This window comes from Lepidochelys kempii, chromosome 1 (genome assembly GCF_965140265.1).
Source record: "Lepidochelys kempii isolate rLepKem1 chromosome 1, rLepKem1.hap2, whole genome shotgun sequence".
NCBI lineage: Eukaryota > Metazoa > Chordata > Testudines > Cheloniidae > Lepidochelys > Lepidochelys kempii.
The window spans coordinates 327783592-327803913 of NC_133256.1; the positions used below are offsets into that span (position 1 = coordinate 327783592).

Here is a 20322-nt window from a genome sequence, read left to right on the forward strand (position 1 = left end):
AAGCTTTGGAGGAAAAATTAAGTTTTTGTGTGCATTTGAGATGGCATTCAAAGATCCAGGGTGAATAATGACAGACATGAATGAAAGATTGACCAGACAGGGGTTCAAACAATTTGTATAGTGCGGGTGCTGAGAGCTATTGAACCAAACTGTAAACCCTGTATATAATGGAAACCACTTCAAGCCAGTGGGTGTGACAGCACCCCCAGGACCCTTAATTTCAGCACTTATGTGACCAGAGAAATTAAGGGACGTGAGGGATTAAAAATCATTAACATCAGTTTCAGAGCGGTAGCCGTGTTAGTCTGTATTAGCAAAAATAACGAGGAGTCCTTGTGGCACCTTAGAGACTAACAAATTTATTTGGGCATAAGCTTTCATGGGTTAGAGCCCACTTCATCAGATGCATGGAGTGAAAGTACAGGAGCAGATATAAATACATGGAAGGATGGGGGTTGCTTTACCAAGTGTGAGGTCAGTCTAACGAGACAAATCAATTAACAGCGGGATACCAAGGGAGGAAAAATAACTTTTGAGGTGGTAAGTGAGTGGCCCATTACAGACACACCTTCTTGTGAACTGTCTGTAATGGGCCACTCACTTACCACTTCAAAAGTGTTGATTGCTGAGAGCACTGGCTTCTGCATAATATTAAGACACGAATGACTGACTACCATTCTCCCCTCTGATCTGTCTGTAGAGACACATGCACACTCAGACCCTGCATCTTATACATACAAATATTAACATTGTGTTTTCAGAGCTCTTATTCCGTTGAGATGAGTGGAGCAGTTTATTCTTTGCAGGACGATTGTTTCAGGCTGCATACAAACTCAGGAAGATAATATTTAATCTATTTACAGTCATTTACAGAGAGGGAGGCTGGTGGTGGTCGGGGACTCTCTCCTCAGGGGGACTGAGTCATCTATCTGCCGCCCCGACTGGGAAAACTGAGAAGTCTGCTGCTTGCCAGGAGCTAGGATTTGACGTGACTGAGAGACTGCAGAGACTCATGAAGCCGTCTGATCGCTACCCCTTCCTGCTTCTCCACCAGTGATACTGCCGAGAATGACCTTGAGCGGATCACTGCAGGCTACGTGGCTCTGGAAAGAAGGATAAAGGAGTTTGAGGTGCAAGTGGTGTTCTCGTCCATCCTCCCTGTGGAAGGAAAAGGCCTGGGTAGAGAGCGTCTAATCGTGGAAGTCAATGAATGGCTACGCAGGTGGTGTTGGAGAGAAGGCTTTGGATTCTTTGATCATGGGATGGTGTTCCAAGAGGGAGTGCTAGGCAGAGACAGGCTCTACCTAGCGAAGAGAGGGAAGAGCATCTTCGCAAGTAGGCTGGCTAACCTAGTGAGGAGGGCTTTAAACTAAGTTTGCTGGGAAGAGGAGACCAAAGCTTTGAGGTAAGTGGGGACATGGGATACCGGGAGGAAGCATGAACAGGAGAGCGCGAGAGGGGAGGGCTCCTGCCTCATACTAAGAAAGCAGGACAAACAGCAAGTTATCTCAAGTGCGTATACACAAATGCAAGAAGTCTGGGAAACAAGCAGGGAGAACTGGAAGTCCTGGCATAGTCAAGGAATTACGATGGATTGGAATAACAGACTTGGTGGGATAACTCACATGACTGGAGTACTGTCATGGATGGATATAAACTGTTCAGGAAGGACAGGCAGGGCAGAAAAGGTGGGGAAGTTGCATTGTATGTAAGAGAGCAGTATGATTGCTCAGAGCTCAAGTATGAAACTGCAGGAAAAACCGGAGTGTCTCTGGATTAAGTTTAGAAGTGTCAGCAACAAGGGTGATGTCGTGGTGGGAGTTTGCTATAGACCACCGGACCAGAGGGATGAGATGGACGAGGCTTTCTTCCGGCAGCTAACGGAAATTACTAGATTGCAGGCCCTGGTTCTTATGAGAGACTTCAATCACCCTGATATCTGCTGGGAGAGCAATACAGCGGTGCACAGACAATCCAGGAAGTTTTTGGAAAGTGTAGGGGACAATTTCCTGGTGCAAGTGCTGGAGGAACCAACTAGGGGCAGAGCTCTTCTTCTTGACCTGCTGCCCACAAACCGGGAAGAATTAGTAGAGGAAGCTAAAGTGGATGGGAACCTGGGAGGCAGTGACCATGAGATGGTAGAGTTCAGGATCCTGACACAGGGAAGAAAGGAGAGCAGCAGAATACGGACCCTGGACTTCAGAAAAGCAGACTTTGACAACCTCAGGGAACTGATGGGCAGGATCCCCTGGGAGAAGAACATGAGGGGGAAAGGAGTCCAGGAGAGCTGGCTGTATTTTAAAGAATCCTTATTGAGGTTACAGAGACAAACCATCCCAATGTGTAGAAAGAATAGTAAATATGGCAGGCGACCAGCTTGGCTTAACAGCGAACTCCTTGCTGATCCTAAACACACAAAAGAAGCTTACAAGAAGTGGAAGATTGGACAAATGACCAGGGAAGAGTATAAAAATATTGCTCAGGCATGCAGGAGTGAAATCAGGAAGGCCAAATCACACCTGGATTTGTGAGCTAGCAGCTAGCAAGAGATGTTAAGAGTAACGAGAAGAGTTTCTTCAGGTATATTAGCAACAAGAAGAAAGTCAAGGAAAGTGTGGGCCCCTTAATGAGGGAGGCAACCTAGTGACAGAGGATGTAGAAAAAGCTAATGTACTCAGTGCTTTTTTTTGCCTCCATCTTCATGAACAAGGTTGGCTCCCAGACTGCTGCCCTGGGCAGCACAGCATGGGGAGGAGGTGACCAGCCCTCTGTGGAGAAAGAAGTGGTTTGGGACTATTTAGAAAAGCTGGACAAGCCCAAGTCCATAGGGCCGGATGCACTGCATCCGAGAATGCTAAAGGAGTTGGCGGATGTGATTGCAGAGCCATTAGCCATTATCTTTGAAAACTCATGGCAATCGGGGGAGGTCCCGGACGACTGGAAAAAGGCTAATGTAGTGCCCATCTTTAAAAAAGGGAAGGAGGAGGATCCTGGGAACTACAGGCCAGTCAGCCTCACCTCAGTCCCTGGAAAAATCATGGAGCAGGTCCTCAAGGAATCAATTCTGAAGCACTTAGAGGAGAGGAAAGTGATCAGGAACAGTTAGCATGAATTCACCAAGGGCAAGTCATGCCTGACTAATCTAATTGCTTTCTATGATGAGATAACTGGCTCTGTGGATGAGGGGAAAGCAGTGGACGTGTTGTTCCTTGACTTTAGCAAAGCTTTTGACACAGTCTCCCACAGTATTCTTGCCAGGAAGTTAAAGAAGTATGGGCTGGATGAATGGACTATATGGTGGATAGAAAGCTGGCTAGATTGTCGGGCTCAACGGGTAGTGATCAATGGCTCCATGTCTAGTTGGCAGCCGGTATCAAGCAGAGTGCCCCAAGGGTCGGTCCTGGTGCTGGTTTTGTTCAATATCTTCATAAATGATCTGGAGAATGGTTTAGATTGCACCCTCAGCAAGTTTGCAGATGACACTAAACTGGGAGGAGACGTAGATATGCTAGAGGGTAGGAATAGGATACAGAGGGCCCTAGACAAATTAGAGGATTGGGCCAAAAGAAATCTGCATTTGTCCTTGTTGAACCTCATCAGAGTCCTGCACTTAGGATGGAAGAATCCCTAGGGGGGACTAGGGACCGAGTGGCTAGGCAGCAGTTCTGCAGAAAAGGACCTAGGGGTTACAGTGGACGAGAAGCTAGTATGAGTCAACAGTGTGCCCTTGTTGCCAAGAAGGATAACAGCATTTTGGGCTGTATAAGTAGGAGCATTGCCAACAGATCGCGGAACATAATCATTCCCCTCTATTCGGCATTGGTGAGGCCTCATCTGGAGTACTGTGTCCAGTTTTGAGCCCCACACTACAAGAAGGATGTGGAAAAATTGGAAAGAGTCCACAGAGGGCAACAAAAATGATCAGGGGACTGGAGCACATGACTTATGAGGAGAGGCTGAGGGAACTGGGATTGTTTAGTCTGCGGAAGAGAAGAATGAGGGGGGATTTGATAGCTGCTTTCAACTACCTGAAAGGGGGTTTCAAAGAGGATGGATCTCGACTGTTCTCAGTGGTAGCAGATGACAGAACGAGGAGTAATGGTCTCAAGTTGCAGTGGGGGAGGTTTAGGTTGGATATTAGGAAAAACTTCTTCACTAGGAGAGTGGTGAAACATTGGAATGTGTTACCTAGGAAGATGGTGGAATCTCCTTCCTTAGAAGTTTTTAAGGTCAGGCTTGACAAAGCCCTGGCTGGGATGATTTAGTTGGGGATTGGCCCTGCTTTGAGGGAGTTGGACTAGATGACCTGCTGAGGTCCCTTCCGACCCTGATATTCTATGATTTATTTAAAAGGGTATCTTTCAAATCATGAGGGACATAGCAGTTGCCTATTATCAAGATTTTTAGTTTGTTTTCTGGTTTGTTTTTTTCCTTAAAGTCCCCAGCTGCTGGAAACAGTGTACTCGAGAATCTCCACTTTCATTTAAAAATTATAATTAAAAAAAAAAAAGTTTTAATCCTGATAGTTCTGGAGAAGAACCTGAAAATGTTGATCCCTATATGCTTCAACACTAAAAGGCAAATAAACTCTCTCCTAAAAAGTTACTTTTTGAGTCATTATTATAATATGTATTAATTATTATTATTTTTTTGGAGGGCCTGACTCATGATTTTTTGAGTGCTCAGGATTGGCAATACTAGTGCTAGAAAGATTGTTGTTAAAAACAAAGTGGAATCTTAAATTTTGGAGCACAGTTCTGCACCGGCAGTAAGTAAATGGTGGATTCCAAAGTAAAGTCGGTGGTGTAATTAGGGCTCCATTATATTCCTACACAACTTGCTGAAATGTTTCATGCTCTTAACTAGCTGCACAGTGCAAGCAAGTTTAAATATATCACTAGTTGATTCAGCCAACTTAAACCATTGATGGCAATTGTCAACAATGGTTGTAAGTTGTGAAAGCAATTAACTTATTTTTAAAGTTTGAGGGGGGGAGGGATATGGCGTTTCATATCGGTTCAGGAAGGGCATTCTATGGAAGAAAGCACATATGGTGTATTAAGGCTGGCATTTTTGTTGGCCCTGTGAATTTACTGAAAAGAGTTACCAGTGGATAAGAGATACAAGTGGATAGGCAGGGAGAGGCAGAATTATGCAGGCCTTAAGGGAAAGGACAAGAAGTTTGTATTTTAATGAAGTGGCAGGATTAAAAGAGTGTGTGTGTGAGTGAGAGAGATAGATACTGGGTAAGGAAGTTGAAGTGGTAGCATTTTTTATTGAGGAGAAGACAGTGATGTAGATATCAGGGAGGCCAAAGAGGGATGAAATTACAGTAATCGAGATGGGAGATAGAGTATGAATAGGAATTTTAGCTGTAATGACTGAAAGAAAAGGATTATGTGAGAAACGTTGGAGGAAGAAATAGTGAAATTTGAACATGGCCCAGAAGAGGGAGGAGTGTAAGATCTCCAGATTATAGGCCTGAATATGGAGGAGGAGGTTGGTGGTCAGAGAATGGGGCAAGTAGGGATGATTTGTGGGGAAAAGGTAGTTTTGGCTGCCTTTCAAGGCATTGAGCTAGCGCAAGTATAAAGGGCAGTTTTTTAGCCACAGTAGCACTGGTAGTGGCAGCACAGCTGAGCCATGCCGAGTACAAACCCGCCTGAAACTGGTGAGAATGTTCTCGGCATGGCTTTGCTGTCCCTCCGCTGCTGGAAACCATGCTACTGCAGTTGTTTATACTTACATTAGCTCTCACTGAGGTAATGCGAATACATGTACATAAACAGGAGAATCACATCCTTAACTCGTAGTGTAGACACAGCCTAAGAAAGAAGTCTGGGATACTGATAAAATCCTCACTTTCAATAAATCTATTTTAAGCAAGGGTAAATAATTCCTCTTCAAGAAGGCAATGGTACGCTGCCAAGGGAAATGTTGAGATTCTCCAGTAATGAACTCAGTGCTTCCCCACAGAACTTTACAAACCAGGAAGAATATGGACTTAACTGTCAGGTGGCAGACTAAATCTCTTTGAGGATTTCTAGAACCTCAGAGGCTAATACTGGCCTAAACTCAGAAGAATCTACATTTGTATTGCTTGGTAGCACATAGAAGCTGAAAATCATATGCATGTCCCCAAGCATGGAGATAATCAGAATCCACCAAGCTGTTAATTGCCAGAGTAAATTAAAGGAAAGATAGCCAAATAACCCTTGACAGTTGATATATGATACATGATCAGTTCCTCAGCTCAAACAATACCAATAAAATCTTCAATTCATTTTTAAAATTGATTTGTTTCTACAATTAATCATTTACTTGGGCATAGCCACACATGATTCTCTGGTATTGGGTTTATTTTGTTCCACAATAACATGTTGTGCTTATTAGATAGTATTGTATTTTCCCCGGCAATAGCTGATCTGAGAGTAGAGAGGGTTGCTTACACAATATAACAAAGCATATTCATTTCAGGACTTTGGGTGAACCTAACTGAATCAGTTCAGTCTGCATATAGAGTAATAGCATATAAACTCTGAAAAATGTTTTGCATTTAAAAGGTAGCCAAATGTTTCCTTTTCTTTTGAATAATCTCTCTTTTGTTAATCAACACTTAACAAAACAGAAGCAACCATACTTTTCAGCTACTTCAATTTGACTAGTACTCACAACTAATGTTGGTGTATATATGGTTGTGTACGGAGAAATAAATATTAACAAGCATGTAAAATATGCTAGCTTGTCACTATGTTTATAATTCTAATTCTGTGATGATTGCAGAAGCCTGGAAAAAGTTTAATGTACCTGCCTTTTCAGTGCAGGGTCCAAATCACAATTATACAATTTCTCCTAAGAAAGGTTTTATTATTATATCCACTATTTCTGGTACTTCCGTATTTATATGAACATCTAATTGAGGCGACGTCACACTTGTCAGTAATATTTGAGACATTCCTTTTGTACCTAAATTAAATGGCTGAGTGTATATTGATTAGTTTCTTTTATTTAATTATAAATCTGAATCTACTGGTGTCAGCTTGAATTTTCTTATGTACTCTTTCCCATATACGTTGTTAATCAGACCCTTTTTTGTCCAGAAATGATATGCTTCATTATTAATATTGCTGTAAATTAATAGCGCTTGATTGAAACTTAGCCTAAAGGATCTGAAACCAAGAATTTATGCTGCTTTGATTTGTACCTTTCCTTTGTATTGAGTTCATTCTTTGGGACTTGTAAGTGTGGCATCTGTTGCTAAATGAAAAAAATGGAAAAGCCTTCTCTTCTTTCTTTGATGTGTTGGTCTTCCACACCTTAAGTTAAATTTATAAGGTTTATTTATACAGTTCAGATAGGCACACTTAGTTCTTCCTGGACCCATATAAAAATACTTACAGTATTTTTCTGACCTCTGTGTCACGGCAAATAGACAGTAAATGAGCTAATGGCTAAAATGTAAATTTCCCTTTCACAATCAAGGGTTATTTTCAGTTACAGAAATAGTGATTTTTGTCTTGTATGTAATGTTTCAAGAAACTCCATTTAGGTTTGATTGCTTTAGTAATACATCTTAATTATTTTGTTTTTTAAGGAACATTACGTTATTCTGAATGCCTTTTCTCTTTAAGTTCACTGTTCATGGTCAAAGCTTCAATAGATCATAACTGGTAGGCATAAACCTCATTGGACAGAAAACAAGCTGTCACTGGGTATTGCCTAGGAACACTGCTATATGTGGAAGTAATGCAAAATCTGACTCGTCAAGTGACTGCACATGTCCATTGCACTTCAGGTGTTTTGTGTGCCAAGTGCATCAGAGTCAGATATTTTTTTCCTTAGTGGTAACAGTCGGGGAGGTGGGGACACATGCACCTTCTGCTGCCTCTTGCTATTGCATGATGGCATAAAGGGAGGAGCCGCCCCAGACCCCACTGAATTCGTTCTTACCAGCCATGATTGGTAGTCAGAATGTGTTGGCTTGCTTTTTGCAAGTTTTTTCCTTCACAGGGAATTTCTTATATTTCTATAAATAGGTGGTATGGTTCAATAGTAGTTTAGATTAGTATAGGTTTAATTTTTTTTCTTTATTTTCTTGGAACATCTGTTCCCTCTGGTTTTTGGGTGATAATGGCTAGTACTGAGGTATGCCTCGTTCTCTGGGGTTTCAGCATTGTGCCGGCTACAAAAGATGTATGTTGGCAAGGGATCCTCATTCCACCTGCCTAAAATGCCTTGGTAAGAGTTGCATAAGGTTGACTGCTGCCAAATTTGTGAAGACTTTAAGTGCTGAATGAAGAAAACCTGAGATGCGAGACTGCGCCACATCCTTATGAAGGCTGTCATGCAGGCTCCTTCTGAGCCTTCCTGCTTAAGGAGAACACAGAATGCTTGGTCATTGGTGAAGATTGTCCTCTGGACGTTTCCTCGAATCATTGGCATTGATTTGCTTCCTTGGTGCCGAGGAAGAAACACGATGGGTCGAAATCATCCAAGGAGCCAAGACTTAGCTCTGCTAGATCATCAAGGTCCCCAGTGCCATCCACTAGTAAGCACTCAGGAGGACAGGGAAATGGGTTCTCTTGCAAAAGACACTTGCTGGTACCAACCCTTTCACGTAAGGGGTGTTGACTCCAGCACTAATATTTGGGCCGTCTAGACCATCTCCTTCCACAGTACTGACCTTCTGTGCAACAAAATCAACAACAAGAAAATCTCTCTCAGTACCAACAATGCTTGAGGCATACGTAGCAGCATGAGACCTACTCTGCCTTTCGGTGCCGGAATCCTTAATGGTACAGGAAATGGCTCACCCTGTACTGATACATCCTCAGGCCCTGGCTACAGACTTACCTTAGGCTTCTGATCAGCTGTCAGTCCAGCATGGGGGACAAAGCATTGGAATATCAAGCATTTTCTCAACTAATTTAGTCTAGAGGTTGACCTACCGCGATATCCCTGGTACCAATATCCTTAGGGCTGTGACCCGGACATCAGCACCATCGTGGTGGGCTGAGAACCTACGGAGTCTGAGGTAGGTTCTTATGCTCCTCTCTCTTGACATAAATGATGGCATTCCCTTTCTCCTTCATCAAGGGAATTTTGTTACTGATACTCACCAGATGTCCAGAGGCAGTCAGAGAGAAACTTGGAGCATGGATGGTTGTGGTCCTGTGCTGTACCCATGACCCATCAGGAACCCAGAGGAATGCCCCCTCTTTCTAGATCCTACTTGGTTCCTCAGTCTTTTAGATCTCCTACCAGGCATCACTACCAATGTCAATACCGAGCAAAACCCTGAAGGCCTGCAGGCTTTGACACCTCCACCCACTACAGCACAAGAGGATCAGCCTCAGCCTCCTTTATATTTGTTGTCCTCACAACATGCTCAGACTGTAGCTCCTCAAGATACCTCACTAGTCCAAGATGACTAGAGGGCTTACCAAGATCTTTTAAGGAGAGTTGCTACCTCTCTTGAAATACCTGTTGAGGTGGTCAATAGTCTTGTGGACATTCTGGGTTCAGCAGGGCGTTCGAGAGTGGCTCTCCTTATCAACAAAGCCCTCCTGGAACCTAAAAGATCCTTGTGGCCAATGCCATCCTCTCTGTCTCTAACAGCCAAGATAACCAAGAGAAGGTACCATGTCCCTTCTCAAATCTATGAATATTTTTCCTGCCCATTCCTTGTCAGGTTCCTTTGTTGTCTGAGCATTAAATGAAAGAGCATGTCAGGCATGGCCTTCTACCCCAAAAGGACAAAGACACAGAGACTTTTGGTGATTTTTTTTGGTTGAAAGATTTATTTCACAGCTGGCCAACAATTTAACATCTAGCCAGCAAATCTTACTGGCTGGGTATGACTTCTCTCTCTGAGACAATATACTGAAGTCCTCAGACTAGTTGCCGGATGATCCCTGACGGGAATTTTTAGGCCATCATAGAAGTGGGCAAATTGGAGATTAGGATCTTGCTGCTAGTTGCCTTAGATGGGGCAGTTTTGACATCCAGAGCCATGTTATCTGCAATAACTATGCACAGATGTTCATGCCTTCAACCATCCAGTCTCCCAGAGGATGTCCAGCAGACTATCCAAGATCTCCTCTTTTGAAGGACCTACTCGCTTTTCACAGAAGATGGATGAGGAGCTCCATGCTCTGAAGGGTTCGAGGGCTATGCTGAAATCATTGGGAATTATACTTTTCTTTGGGGGCGGGGGGGGAAAAAAAAGCAGTTCTGTCCTCTGTCTCTGTGGAGATATCCCCTCTTCCCACTTTGGCAGCCTGGCCATTCCAGAAACAGGAGGAAACCACAGAAGGACCTCACCCTCCTCAGTTTTCTTCTGCAGCAGGTTCTTAGTCTGGAAATCCGAAGCAGTCTGTTTGACTGCCTTGTTGAGGACAGGATGCCAGATCACTTTGTTTGAGTTCCTCCCTCCCCTATTTATTTTCCAACAGGTTATCCCACTTCCTATTTGTGTGGTCCTAAGTGTTGTGGATCAGGGATACACCCTGCAGTTTTTCCATTCTTTCCTCCGACCCCGCTTCCCATCTGTCTTCCGGGACCACTCTTATGAGCCTGTGCTCTTCCAGAAGGTCCAGTCTCGCCTCCATTTGGGGGTTAAAGAAGAGGGTTGTTCCCATTCTCCAAGGGAAGGGTTTCTATTCATGTTACTTGATTCCAGAGGCAAAAGGAGGCCTCAGGCCCATTTTCTGACCTGCAAAATCTGAGCAAATATATAAAGAAACCTAGGTTTTGCACAGTGACTTTGGCCTCCATCCCCTCTCTGCATCCTGGAGACTGGTATGCTGCTCTTAACTTGAAGGATACATGTTTCCAAGTGGTTATCCATTAAAGCCGCAGGAGATTCCTTTAAGTTTCTGGTCACCAGCACCATTATCAGTTTAGTCTTTCCCTTTGGTCTGTCCACTGCCCCATGAGTATTTACAAAATGCATCGTGGCAGTGGCTGCATACCTAAGGAAAACTGGGGGGAAAGAATTTTATTACCTAGATGGCTGATTGGCTGGTATGAGGTTGCTCTGAGCTCCAAACAGAAGTCAGTCTCTCCAAGATCTGATCCCTCTTCAGAGTCAGTTGATAAACCATATTCTCCCTGATTCAGAGAGTAGAATTTACTTGGGGAAGTTTTGGATTCTACAGTAACAAAGGTGTTCCTATCTCAAGCCAGATTCCAGGCAACGTTAAAAATTACCATAGAGCTCAAAGCCCATCTGCTTTCAACATTGAGCAATTACCTGACTACTGGGTATGTGTATGTATGTGATTCGGTATGCCAGATTTCATCTGGGAAAGTTGCAGGGCTGGTTAAAATCAGTGTACTCCCTAGCTCGTCACCAATTAGACATGCTGGGTTGAGTGCCCACAAGAGTACTAGCCTTCTTGGACTGGTGGATGGATCTGGGCAATGTATGTATGGGTGTTTCCTTTGCCCCTCCCTTACCCACGCTGACTCTGGTTATGGACACTTTATTCAATTTGAATGAATTAATACCAGTGGGGTTGGATACTATTCATCTGAGGATACTGAAGGAATTAGCTGAAGATATCTCAGAGCCACTGGCAATAATATTTACAAACTCGTGGCTGACAGGAGAGGTCCCAGAAGACTGGAGAAGGCCTAGTACACTGCTGATCTTTAAAAAGCTGGGAAAGGAGGCCCTGGCAAGCTATAGACCTGTCAGACTGACTTTGATAGTTGGAAAGCTACTAGAGCAATGTATAAAACATTCAATTTGTGAATACCTGGAAGATGAAGGGGTAATTGCTAGCAGCCAGTGTGGATTCACCAAGAACAAATCATGCAAAACCAGCTTGGTTTACTTCGACAGGGTAACTGATTTGGTGGATAGAGGGGGAATGTGGTGGCCATAATGAACCTGGACTTCAGCAAGGCTTTTGACACAGTCCCACATAACGTTCTGATAAGTAAGCTGGAGAAATGCAGGCTTGATACAACTACCATTAAGTGGATACATAATTGGTTAAACAATTGCAAATGAAGAGTAACTATTAATGGAATGTTTCAGAGTAGTTTATTAATGGAATGATGTCCTATTGGAAGGAGGTCTCAAATGGGGTTCCACAGGGATCTGTTCCGGGTCTGGTGGTGTTTAACATCTTTATTAATTACTTGGATGTAGAAATAGATAGCATAATCAAGTTTGCAGGTAACACAAAGCTGGGGATGGGGTGGCTAATACTTTGGAGGATAGCACTAAAACTCAGAGATCTTGATAAATTGAAGAACTAGACACCCAAATGAAATTCATCAAAGACAAATATAAGGTGCTGTACTTTGAGAAGAAAAACCAAAAGGACAAATACAGAATGGGGGAAAACTGGCTTGACAACAGCACTGCTGAGAAGGATCTGGGATTTGTGGTGGATCACAGCCACAATGAGTCAACAATATGATGCTGTTGCAAAAAAAGCAAATGTAATTTTAGGTTGCATTAACAGAGGTGTATAACATGCAAGTCCTGGGAGGTGATAGTATCACTCTATTCGATACTGGTTAGGCGTCAGCTGGAGTGCTGTGTCCAGTGTTGGTTACCAATGTGTAGAAAGAATATAGAGAAACTGGAAAGAATTCAGAGGTGAGTGACAAAGATAAAAGGAATGGGATAAGCCATTCAAGCACAGCCTGAAGGAACTGGGTATGTTTAGTATGGAAAAGAAGGGATTAAGGCGGGATATGATAGCGGTTTTCAAGAACTTGAAAGGCTGCCACAAAAAAGATGGAGAAAAGTTCTCTCTTGCCACAGAGGGTAGGACAGGAGGCAATGGGTTAAAATTACAGCATAGCAGGTTTAGATTAAATCTCAGGAAAAACTTCCTAATTGTAAGAATAGTAGGACAATGGAACAGACTGCTTTGGGAGGTTGTAGAAGCTTTTTCACTGGAGGAGGTTTTCAGAAGGAGACTGGATAGCCATCTGTCTTGGATGGCTTGGACACAACAGGTCCTGCATCTTGGAGAGAGGTTGGACTGAATGGCCCTTATGGTCCCTTGTAACCCTATGATTCTCTAGGTTGGGGAGCTCATCTAGGAAATCTACGGACTCACTGTCTATGGTCTCCTCAAGATTTGGGCTCTCCAGAAAAACATGTGAGTTGTGAGCTATTCATCTGGCACTTCTCCTCATATCAAGGGAGAGACCCTACAAGTCCTCATGGACAACACTGTAACAGTTTTCTACTTGAACAGGCACGGAGTGGCCAGATCAGGTAGTCCTTGTTTAGAAGTGATACATCTTTGAGTTTTGGTGTCACCAGAACAATATATCTCAAAGCCTTCCACCTTCTTGGTGTTCAGTACAGCTTTGCGGATCGCCTGAGCAGAACAATCCGTGAGAATCATGAGGGGTCTCTCAGCCAGGATATAGTGCGATTCATTTTTCAAATTTTGGGGGGTCAATGTGTCTCCTAGACATGTTGGCTACTTGTCTCAACAGAATATGCCAGCTCTTTTTTGTTCCAGGGAGGTCTTAATCAAGGATCTTTGACCAGACTCTTTCGTACAGCCTTGGAAAGAGAAACTACTGTTTGCCTACCACTCCTGTACCTCCCCAGATGTTGCTCAAGCTCAAGCAGGATCATGCTCACATGATCCTCATAGCACCAACATGGCCTCACCAGCATTGGTTCACCAGTCTGTTTGCCGAGGCTCCTTTGATACTACCTTCAGAAGCTCATCTGAACTCCCAGGACCATGGCTGCCTGCTTCATCTGATGGCCTGAATGCTCCATGGTTAATGTCTCAGGAGGCAGTGTGTTCAGGGAATGTGCAAAACATGCTCATGAATACCAGAAAGTCACCTACTAAACATGCTTACTGGTTGAAGTGGAAATGATTATCCTTATGGTCAAAGCAAAAGGATGTTTCACCAGTCCTGGCATCTATACCATGTTTTGGACTATTTGTTCCACCTAAAACAACAAGGCCTATTAATTAGGTCCATCAGAGTTTATCTGGCAGCTGTTTCTGCTTTCCACCCTCCAACTATGGGCTGTCTGGAATTTTCTAATCCTGTGTCAATCAGATCTGGACAGAGTCTGGACACTTTAAATCGCCATGTTGTAGCACCATGGAGTCCAAGCAAGGAATGGGATCTAATTCAGGTGATGGTTCCACACTTTGAACGAATGGCTACTTGCTCTTTACTACATCTCTCTATGAAAGTAGTATTTTTGGTAGCTGTTACCTCCACGAGAAGAGTGACAGAATTACAGGTTTTGGTAGTTGACTCTCCTTAATGCAGCTTTTTTTAATAAGGAAAAGGTATACATATGTCTACATCCAAAATTCCTGACTAAAGTATCATAGAAGATTAGGGTTGGAAGAGACATCAGGAGATCATCTAGTCCAACCCCCTGCTCAAAACAGGACCAACCCCAACTAAATCATCCCAGGCAGGGCTTTGTCAAGCCGGGCCATAAAAACCTCTAAGGATGGAGATTCCACCATCTCCCTAGGTAACCCATTCCAGTGCTTCACCACCTTCCTAGTGAAATAGTGTTTCCTAATATCCAACCTAGACCTCCCCCACTCCAACGTGAGACCATCGCTCCTTGTTCTGTCATCTGCCACCACTGAAAACAGCTGAGCTCCATCCTCTTTGGAACCCCCCTTCAGGTAATTGAAGGCTCCATGATTTTTCCAGGGACTGAGGTGAGGCTGACTGGTCTGTAGTTCCCCAGATTCTCCTTCTTCCCTTTTTAAAAAAATGGGCACTATATTTACCTTTTTCCAATTGTCTGGGACCTCCCCCAATCGCCACTAGTTTTCAAAGATAATGGTAGTGACTACAATCATATCAGCCAACTCCCTCAGCACCCTTGGAGCATTGGATCCGGACCCCTGGACTTTTTTGCATGTCCAGCTTTTCTAAATAGTCCTTAACCTGCTCTTTCACCAGTGAGGGCTGCTCACCTACTCCCCTTACTGTGCTGTCCAGTGCAGCAATCTGGAAGCTGACCTTGTCTGTGAAGACCGAAGCAAAAAAAGCATTAAGTACTTCAGCTTTTTCCACATCTGTCACTAGGTTGCCTCCCCCATTCAGTAAGGGTCCCACACTTTTTTTGACTACCTTCTTGTTGCTAACATACCTGTAGAAACCCTTCTTTTTACCCTTCGCATATCTTGCTAGCTGCAACTTCAGTTATGCTTTGGCCTTCCTGATTACACCCCTGCATGCTCGAGCAATATTTTTATACTTCTCCGTAGTCATCTGTCCAAGTTTCCACTTCTTGTTAGCTTCCTTTTTGTGTTTAAGCTCACCGAAGATTTCTCTGTTAAGCCGAGCTGGTTGCCTGCCATGTTTACTATTCTTTCTACACATCGGGATGGCCTGTTCCTGCGCCCTTTAAGGCTTCTTTAAAATACAGCCACCTCTCCTCCTGGACTCCTTTCCACCTCATATAGCCTCTCAGGGGATCCTGCCCATCAGTTCCCTGAGGGAGTCAAGTCTGCTTTTCTGAAGTCCAGGGTCCGTATTCTGCTGCTCTCTTCTTCCTTTTGTCAGGATCCTGAACTCGACCATCTCATGGTCACTGCTGCCCAGGTTGCCACCTACTTCTCCTTCCCCTACCAGTTCTTCCTTGTTAATTCCTCCAGCGCTTGCACCAGGAAATTGTCTCCAACACTCTCCAAAAACTTCCTGGATTGTCTGTACACTGCTGTATCGCTCTCCCAGCAGATGTCAAGGTGATTGAAGTCCTCCATGAGAACCGGGGCCTGTGATCTGGAAACTTCTGTTAGTTGTCTGAAGAAAGCCTCATCTACCTCATCCTCCTGGTCTGGTGGTCTGTAGCAGATGCCCACCACGACATCACCCTGGTTGTTCTCACCTCTAAACTTAACCCAAAGACTCTCAACAGGCTTTTCTCCAGTTTCATACTGGAGCTCTGAGCAGTCATACTGCACTGTATGTAAGAGAGCAACTATTCTACCTTTTCTCCCTTGCTTGTCCTTCCTGAACAGTTTGTACCCAGTCATGTGAGTTAGCCCACCAAGTCTCTGTTGTTCCAGTCACATCATAGTTCCTTGACTGTGCCAGGACTTCCAATTCTTTCTGCTTGTTTCCCAGGCTTCTTGCGTTCCTGTACAGGCACTTAAAATAACTAGCTGATTGCCATACTTTCTCAGTATGGACCAGGAGGCCTCCCCATTGCACCCTCCTCTGTTTCCTCCTGGTATCCCACTTCCCCACTTACCTCTGGGCTTAGGTCACCAACCCCTGGTGAACTTAGTTTAATGCCCTTCTCACTAGGTTAGTAAGCCTGCCTGCAAAGATGCTTTTCCCTCTTTTAGTTAGGTGGATCTCATCTCTTCCTAGCAATCCTTCCTGGAACAACATCCCATGGTTGAAGAATCCAAAGCCCTCTCTCTGACACCACCTGCGCAACCACACATTTACCTCCACAATTTGATGGTCCTTTTCCTTCAACAGGAAGGATGGATGAGAACACAACTTGCACCTCAAACTCCTTTATCCTTCTTCCCAGAGCTACGTAGGCTGCAGTGACCCGCTCGAGGTCATTCTTGGCAATCTAATGGGTGCCCACATGAAGTAGGAAGGGGTAGTGGTACGAGGGTTTGATCAGTCTCGGCAAGCACTTGGTCACATCCTGAATTCTAGCTCCAGCCAAGCAGCACGCTCTGAGTCTCCCAGTCTGGACAGCAGATGGATGACTCCATCCCCCTTAGGAGGGAGTCCCCGACCACCACCCATCTCCTCCCCTTGGGAGTGGTGGTCATGGAACCCCCATCTTTAGGACAATGCATCACATACCTTCCGTTCACTGGGGTCTCCTTCTGATCCCTTCCCTCAGATGACTCTTCCAAACCATTCTCTGCCCTAGTACCTGTGCAGAGAACCTGAAAACTGTTTCTTATCCCTGTCTGCATTGGGGATACATTGGTTTTCTTCTGGAGGTCACATGCTACCAATTTTCTTCCCCGTTCTGCATCGCACACTCTGATTCTTCAGCATGCTGTGCCTGCAGTACCAAACGCTGACTTCTGTCCAGAAAGTCTTCATTTTCTTTGATGCAGTGCTGGGTTAATAGTTGGGTCTCTAGTCCTTTAACCTTGTCTTCCAATATGGAGACCAGCTTGAACTTCATACAGACGAATTCGCTTCTATCCTCCTGAGAGAAAGACAAACATGGCACATCCTGTGCAGGTCACAATATCTGATGGCTCACTGTCAGTGATATCTTCCTTTTTAAGAGCCTCTGCAGATGATGTATTTACTGCTCACAGAAGCCTGATAAGCAAAAAAAAAAAAAACCCTCTGTGTGGGAAATCTCTCTCCCCCCCCCCCCCCAGGGCAAACTCCCTCTGTTTGCCTGTCCTCTGTTCGCCGCTCACTTGCTTCAGAACTGGCTGTTTTTTTATAAGGCTGCTGTCTTGAAGCAGTTGGCCCGGCTCAAAGTCTTCACTCCAGTCAACCACTCAAGGTCCACCTAGAACAAAGTACTCCCAATTCACACTTTTCAAACAAATAACCACATGGTCATACAGTCCTGGCAACCAGCTCCAGTCAAACGAATAGTCACAGGAGACAGACACTTGTATATTCACTTCAACTGCTCACAACACAGCCCCCTCAGTGCAGCACTCACTGTAGCTCCTCCCAGACAGTTCCCAGGCAAATTCCCTCTGTTCACCTGTCCTCTGTTTGCTGCTCCAGAATTAAAGTAGCACCAGAATTCCACCTTCATCAAGCCATATACTTGTCAACTTTCTTTCCTAAGTCCCACTCTCATAAGGCTGAGGAGAGACTGCACACCTTGAATGATAAATGGATGTTGGCTTTCTACTTGGACAGAACCAGATCTTTTAGATCTTCACCACAGCTGTTTGTGACTTTTGCAGACTGGCTTAAAGGCCTTCCAGTCTTGACAGAGGATTTAATCCGCATATGTTTGTGCTATGACATTGCCAGTCATTTGCCCCTTCCAAGCAGCATAGTAGCGTAGTAGTCTCTACAAGACCTCAGACAGTTTCTATAGCTTTTTTTGGGCTTAGGTATTTATACCAGACATTTATAAAGCTGCAACTTGTACTCCTGGGAGAATTCTGCACCACTACTCAATGCAGAATTTTGCAGAAATGAAAGTGCATGCAGAATTTCCTTTCTCCCCCAGAAATGGGCTGCAGTGCTTCTGGCCCTCACTAGGGGCTACTGGACCTGGCAAAACCCAACTCACACATAGAAGACACTGTTGGGGAGAAGGAGGAAGCTGCTGTTCCCCGCACGCTCTGAGGGAAGGAGAGGGCAGCGCGCAGGAAACTCCATGCAAGCCTGGGACCCAGCATCAGGCTGTTTCTCCCTCTGGATATCCCTGGGCTCTGAGGGGTAGGAGGGCAGCTGTCTAGACTGAAGGGGGCCGTGCCTGGGCTCTGAAGGGAGAGGGAATGCAGGTATCAGGGCAAAGGGAGCCCCGTGGCTGGACTCTGGTCGGGAGGGGTTGTGGGTGTATGGCCCCCTGACTTGAGTGGAGGGGAAGGGAAAGGGGCAGAGAAACAAGAATTGGGTTGTCATAGGGGTTTCTTTAACTCTCTACTCCTGTGGGAATTTGTGTGTGTATAGTGTGGCAGAGCTCCAACCTTGCCCCCATGGGTCCCATGCTTTCACGTGGTTTATGCTAGCCTCAGAGGCTCACTGCGACCCACCATGTAGACCTTCTTTCTCTAGAGCCAGGGTACAGTCTATTGAGCCCTTTTCATCATAAGCCAGCAGGGAGGCTGGTGAGAGAACTCCCAGTCTCTGTTGTCCCTATGGGCTTATTCCAGAACAGTTTTTAGTCTCCTGTCCTGACGGGGCCTGTGTTCCCATCCCAGGAGGTGTTTCTGTAGTGGCAGGTTGGGGGAATCCCGGGCCCTCCCTCTACTCTGGGTTCTGGCCCAGGGACCCTAATGGCAGCAGCTGTTGGCAGCTGACCTTTCACTGCCAGAGTTGCTACATTTTCCTGGGTCACTTCCCCACAGCTCCCCCACTTCTCTCTCTTAACGCCGCCTTCACCCTTACCTTAGGGCTCCCTTTCCAGTGGCTTGAGGGTGTCTTCATTACTCAGTCCTTCAGCCGCACTTGCTCTCCTTGGCCTGACTAGAGTGAGCCCTTTTATAGTATCAGAGGGGCCTTAATTAGAATCAGGTGTTCTCATTAGCTTAACAGCCTCACCTGACTTGTTGCAGGCTAATTGGAGTCATGTGTCCACCCTAGCCTGTAGTAGCCCCTGCTCTGGTCAGTCAGGGAACAGAAAACTGTTTATCCAGTGGCCAGTATATCTGCCTTCTACTACTCTGCTGTACCCAACTGGTCTGGGTCTATCACAATATTTAGACATAGTGGCTGACAGGTGTTTTGAAATAAATACCTAAATAATTGAAACTGGTGTGATTATGTAGTTTTATTTTGAGAAATAAAATTTGCAGAATTTTAAAATATTGTGCACAGAATTTTTAATTTTTGGCACAGAATTGCCCCAGGAATAAACTTGGTCATTGGTACATAACTTTTTACAACTCATTGTGCTATATCTCAATATTCCAGAGATGATGCTAAATTTGGATGAGTAATCCTTCATTCATTGTTCAGTTAGTCTCCAAAATCACCTCTGGATTGAATTGCTTGAGAGTCACCTAAAGTGGAATGGACATGCAATCTCTTGAAGGAAAAAATGGTTACTAACCTGGTCTGTATCTGTGATTCTTTGAGATGTTGCACATGCCCATTGCATGACCCACTCTCCTTTCCCTGTATATTGGAGTCCCTCAAGAAGGAATGAGGAAGGTCTGGGGGGCGGGTCTGCCCTCTATGGGATTGTGCAACAGCATAAGGTGCAAGCCCAAGGAAACGATGGTCTATTGTTTTGTGTGTTCATGCTGTACCTTACCTCTGTGAAAACAGATTTTTTTTTTTGTTGCATAATGTTTCATTAAATGTAATTTAATTCAGATATTTTTGTTCTCTTTTTAGATTGGGGCATATGATCAACAAATATGGGAAAAATCTGTTGAACAAAGAGAAATCAAGGTAACATTTTAATAATTCTTTCTGTTCATAGTGTAAGTTATGGCTAACTTAATCTTAAATTTCAAATTACATAACTATGGTGATTTACACTCCTAAAATTCTTATTGCAATGAAAAAGTAATGTTCATAATGTTCTGAATTCCAGTGTATAACAATAAGTAGTTTGTATGTTTATCGTATATTATTTCCTAATTACTGAAAAAAACGCTAGCAATCCACAGTTCATGGCAAGAACTTTCAATTTTCTTTGTATGAATT

At 44.3% G+C, this 20322-nt stretch overlaps 1 protein-coding gene across 10 annotated transcripts in view; it reads left to right on the forward strand.

Annotated features, from left to right (window-relative positions):
- The window catches only part of PHTF2 (putative homeodomain transcription factor 2), a 187678-nt gene that overhangs the window by 49706 nt on the left and 117650 nt on the right, over positions 1-20322 (forward strand). For all 10 annotated transcript variants that reach the window (XR_012156838.1, XM_073328594.1, XM_073328591.1 and 7 more), the window contains exon 3: positions 20008-20064. Coding sequence is in view for 9 of the 10 variants with exons in the window: in XM_073328594.1 (XP_073184695.1) it covers positions 20008-20064 (57 nt within the window). In the remaining variant the exon portion in view is untranslated. The remainder of the gene's footprint in view (positions 1-20007; positions 20065-20322) is intronic.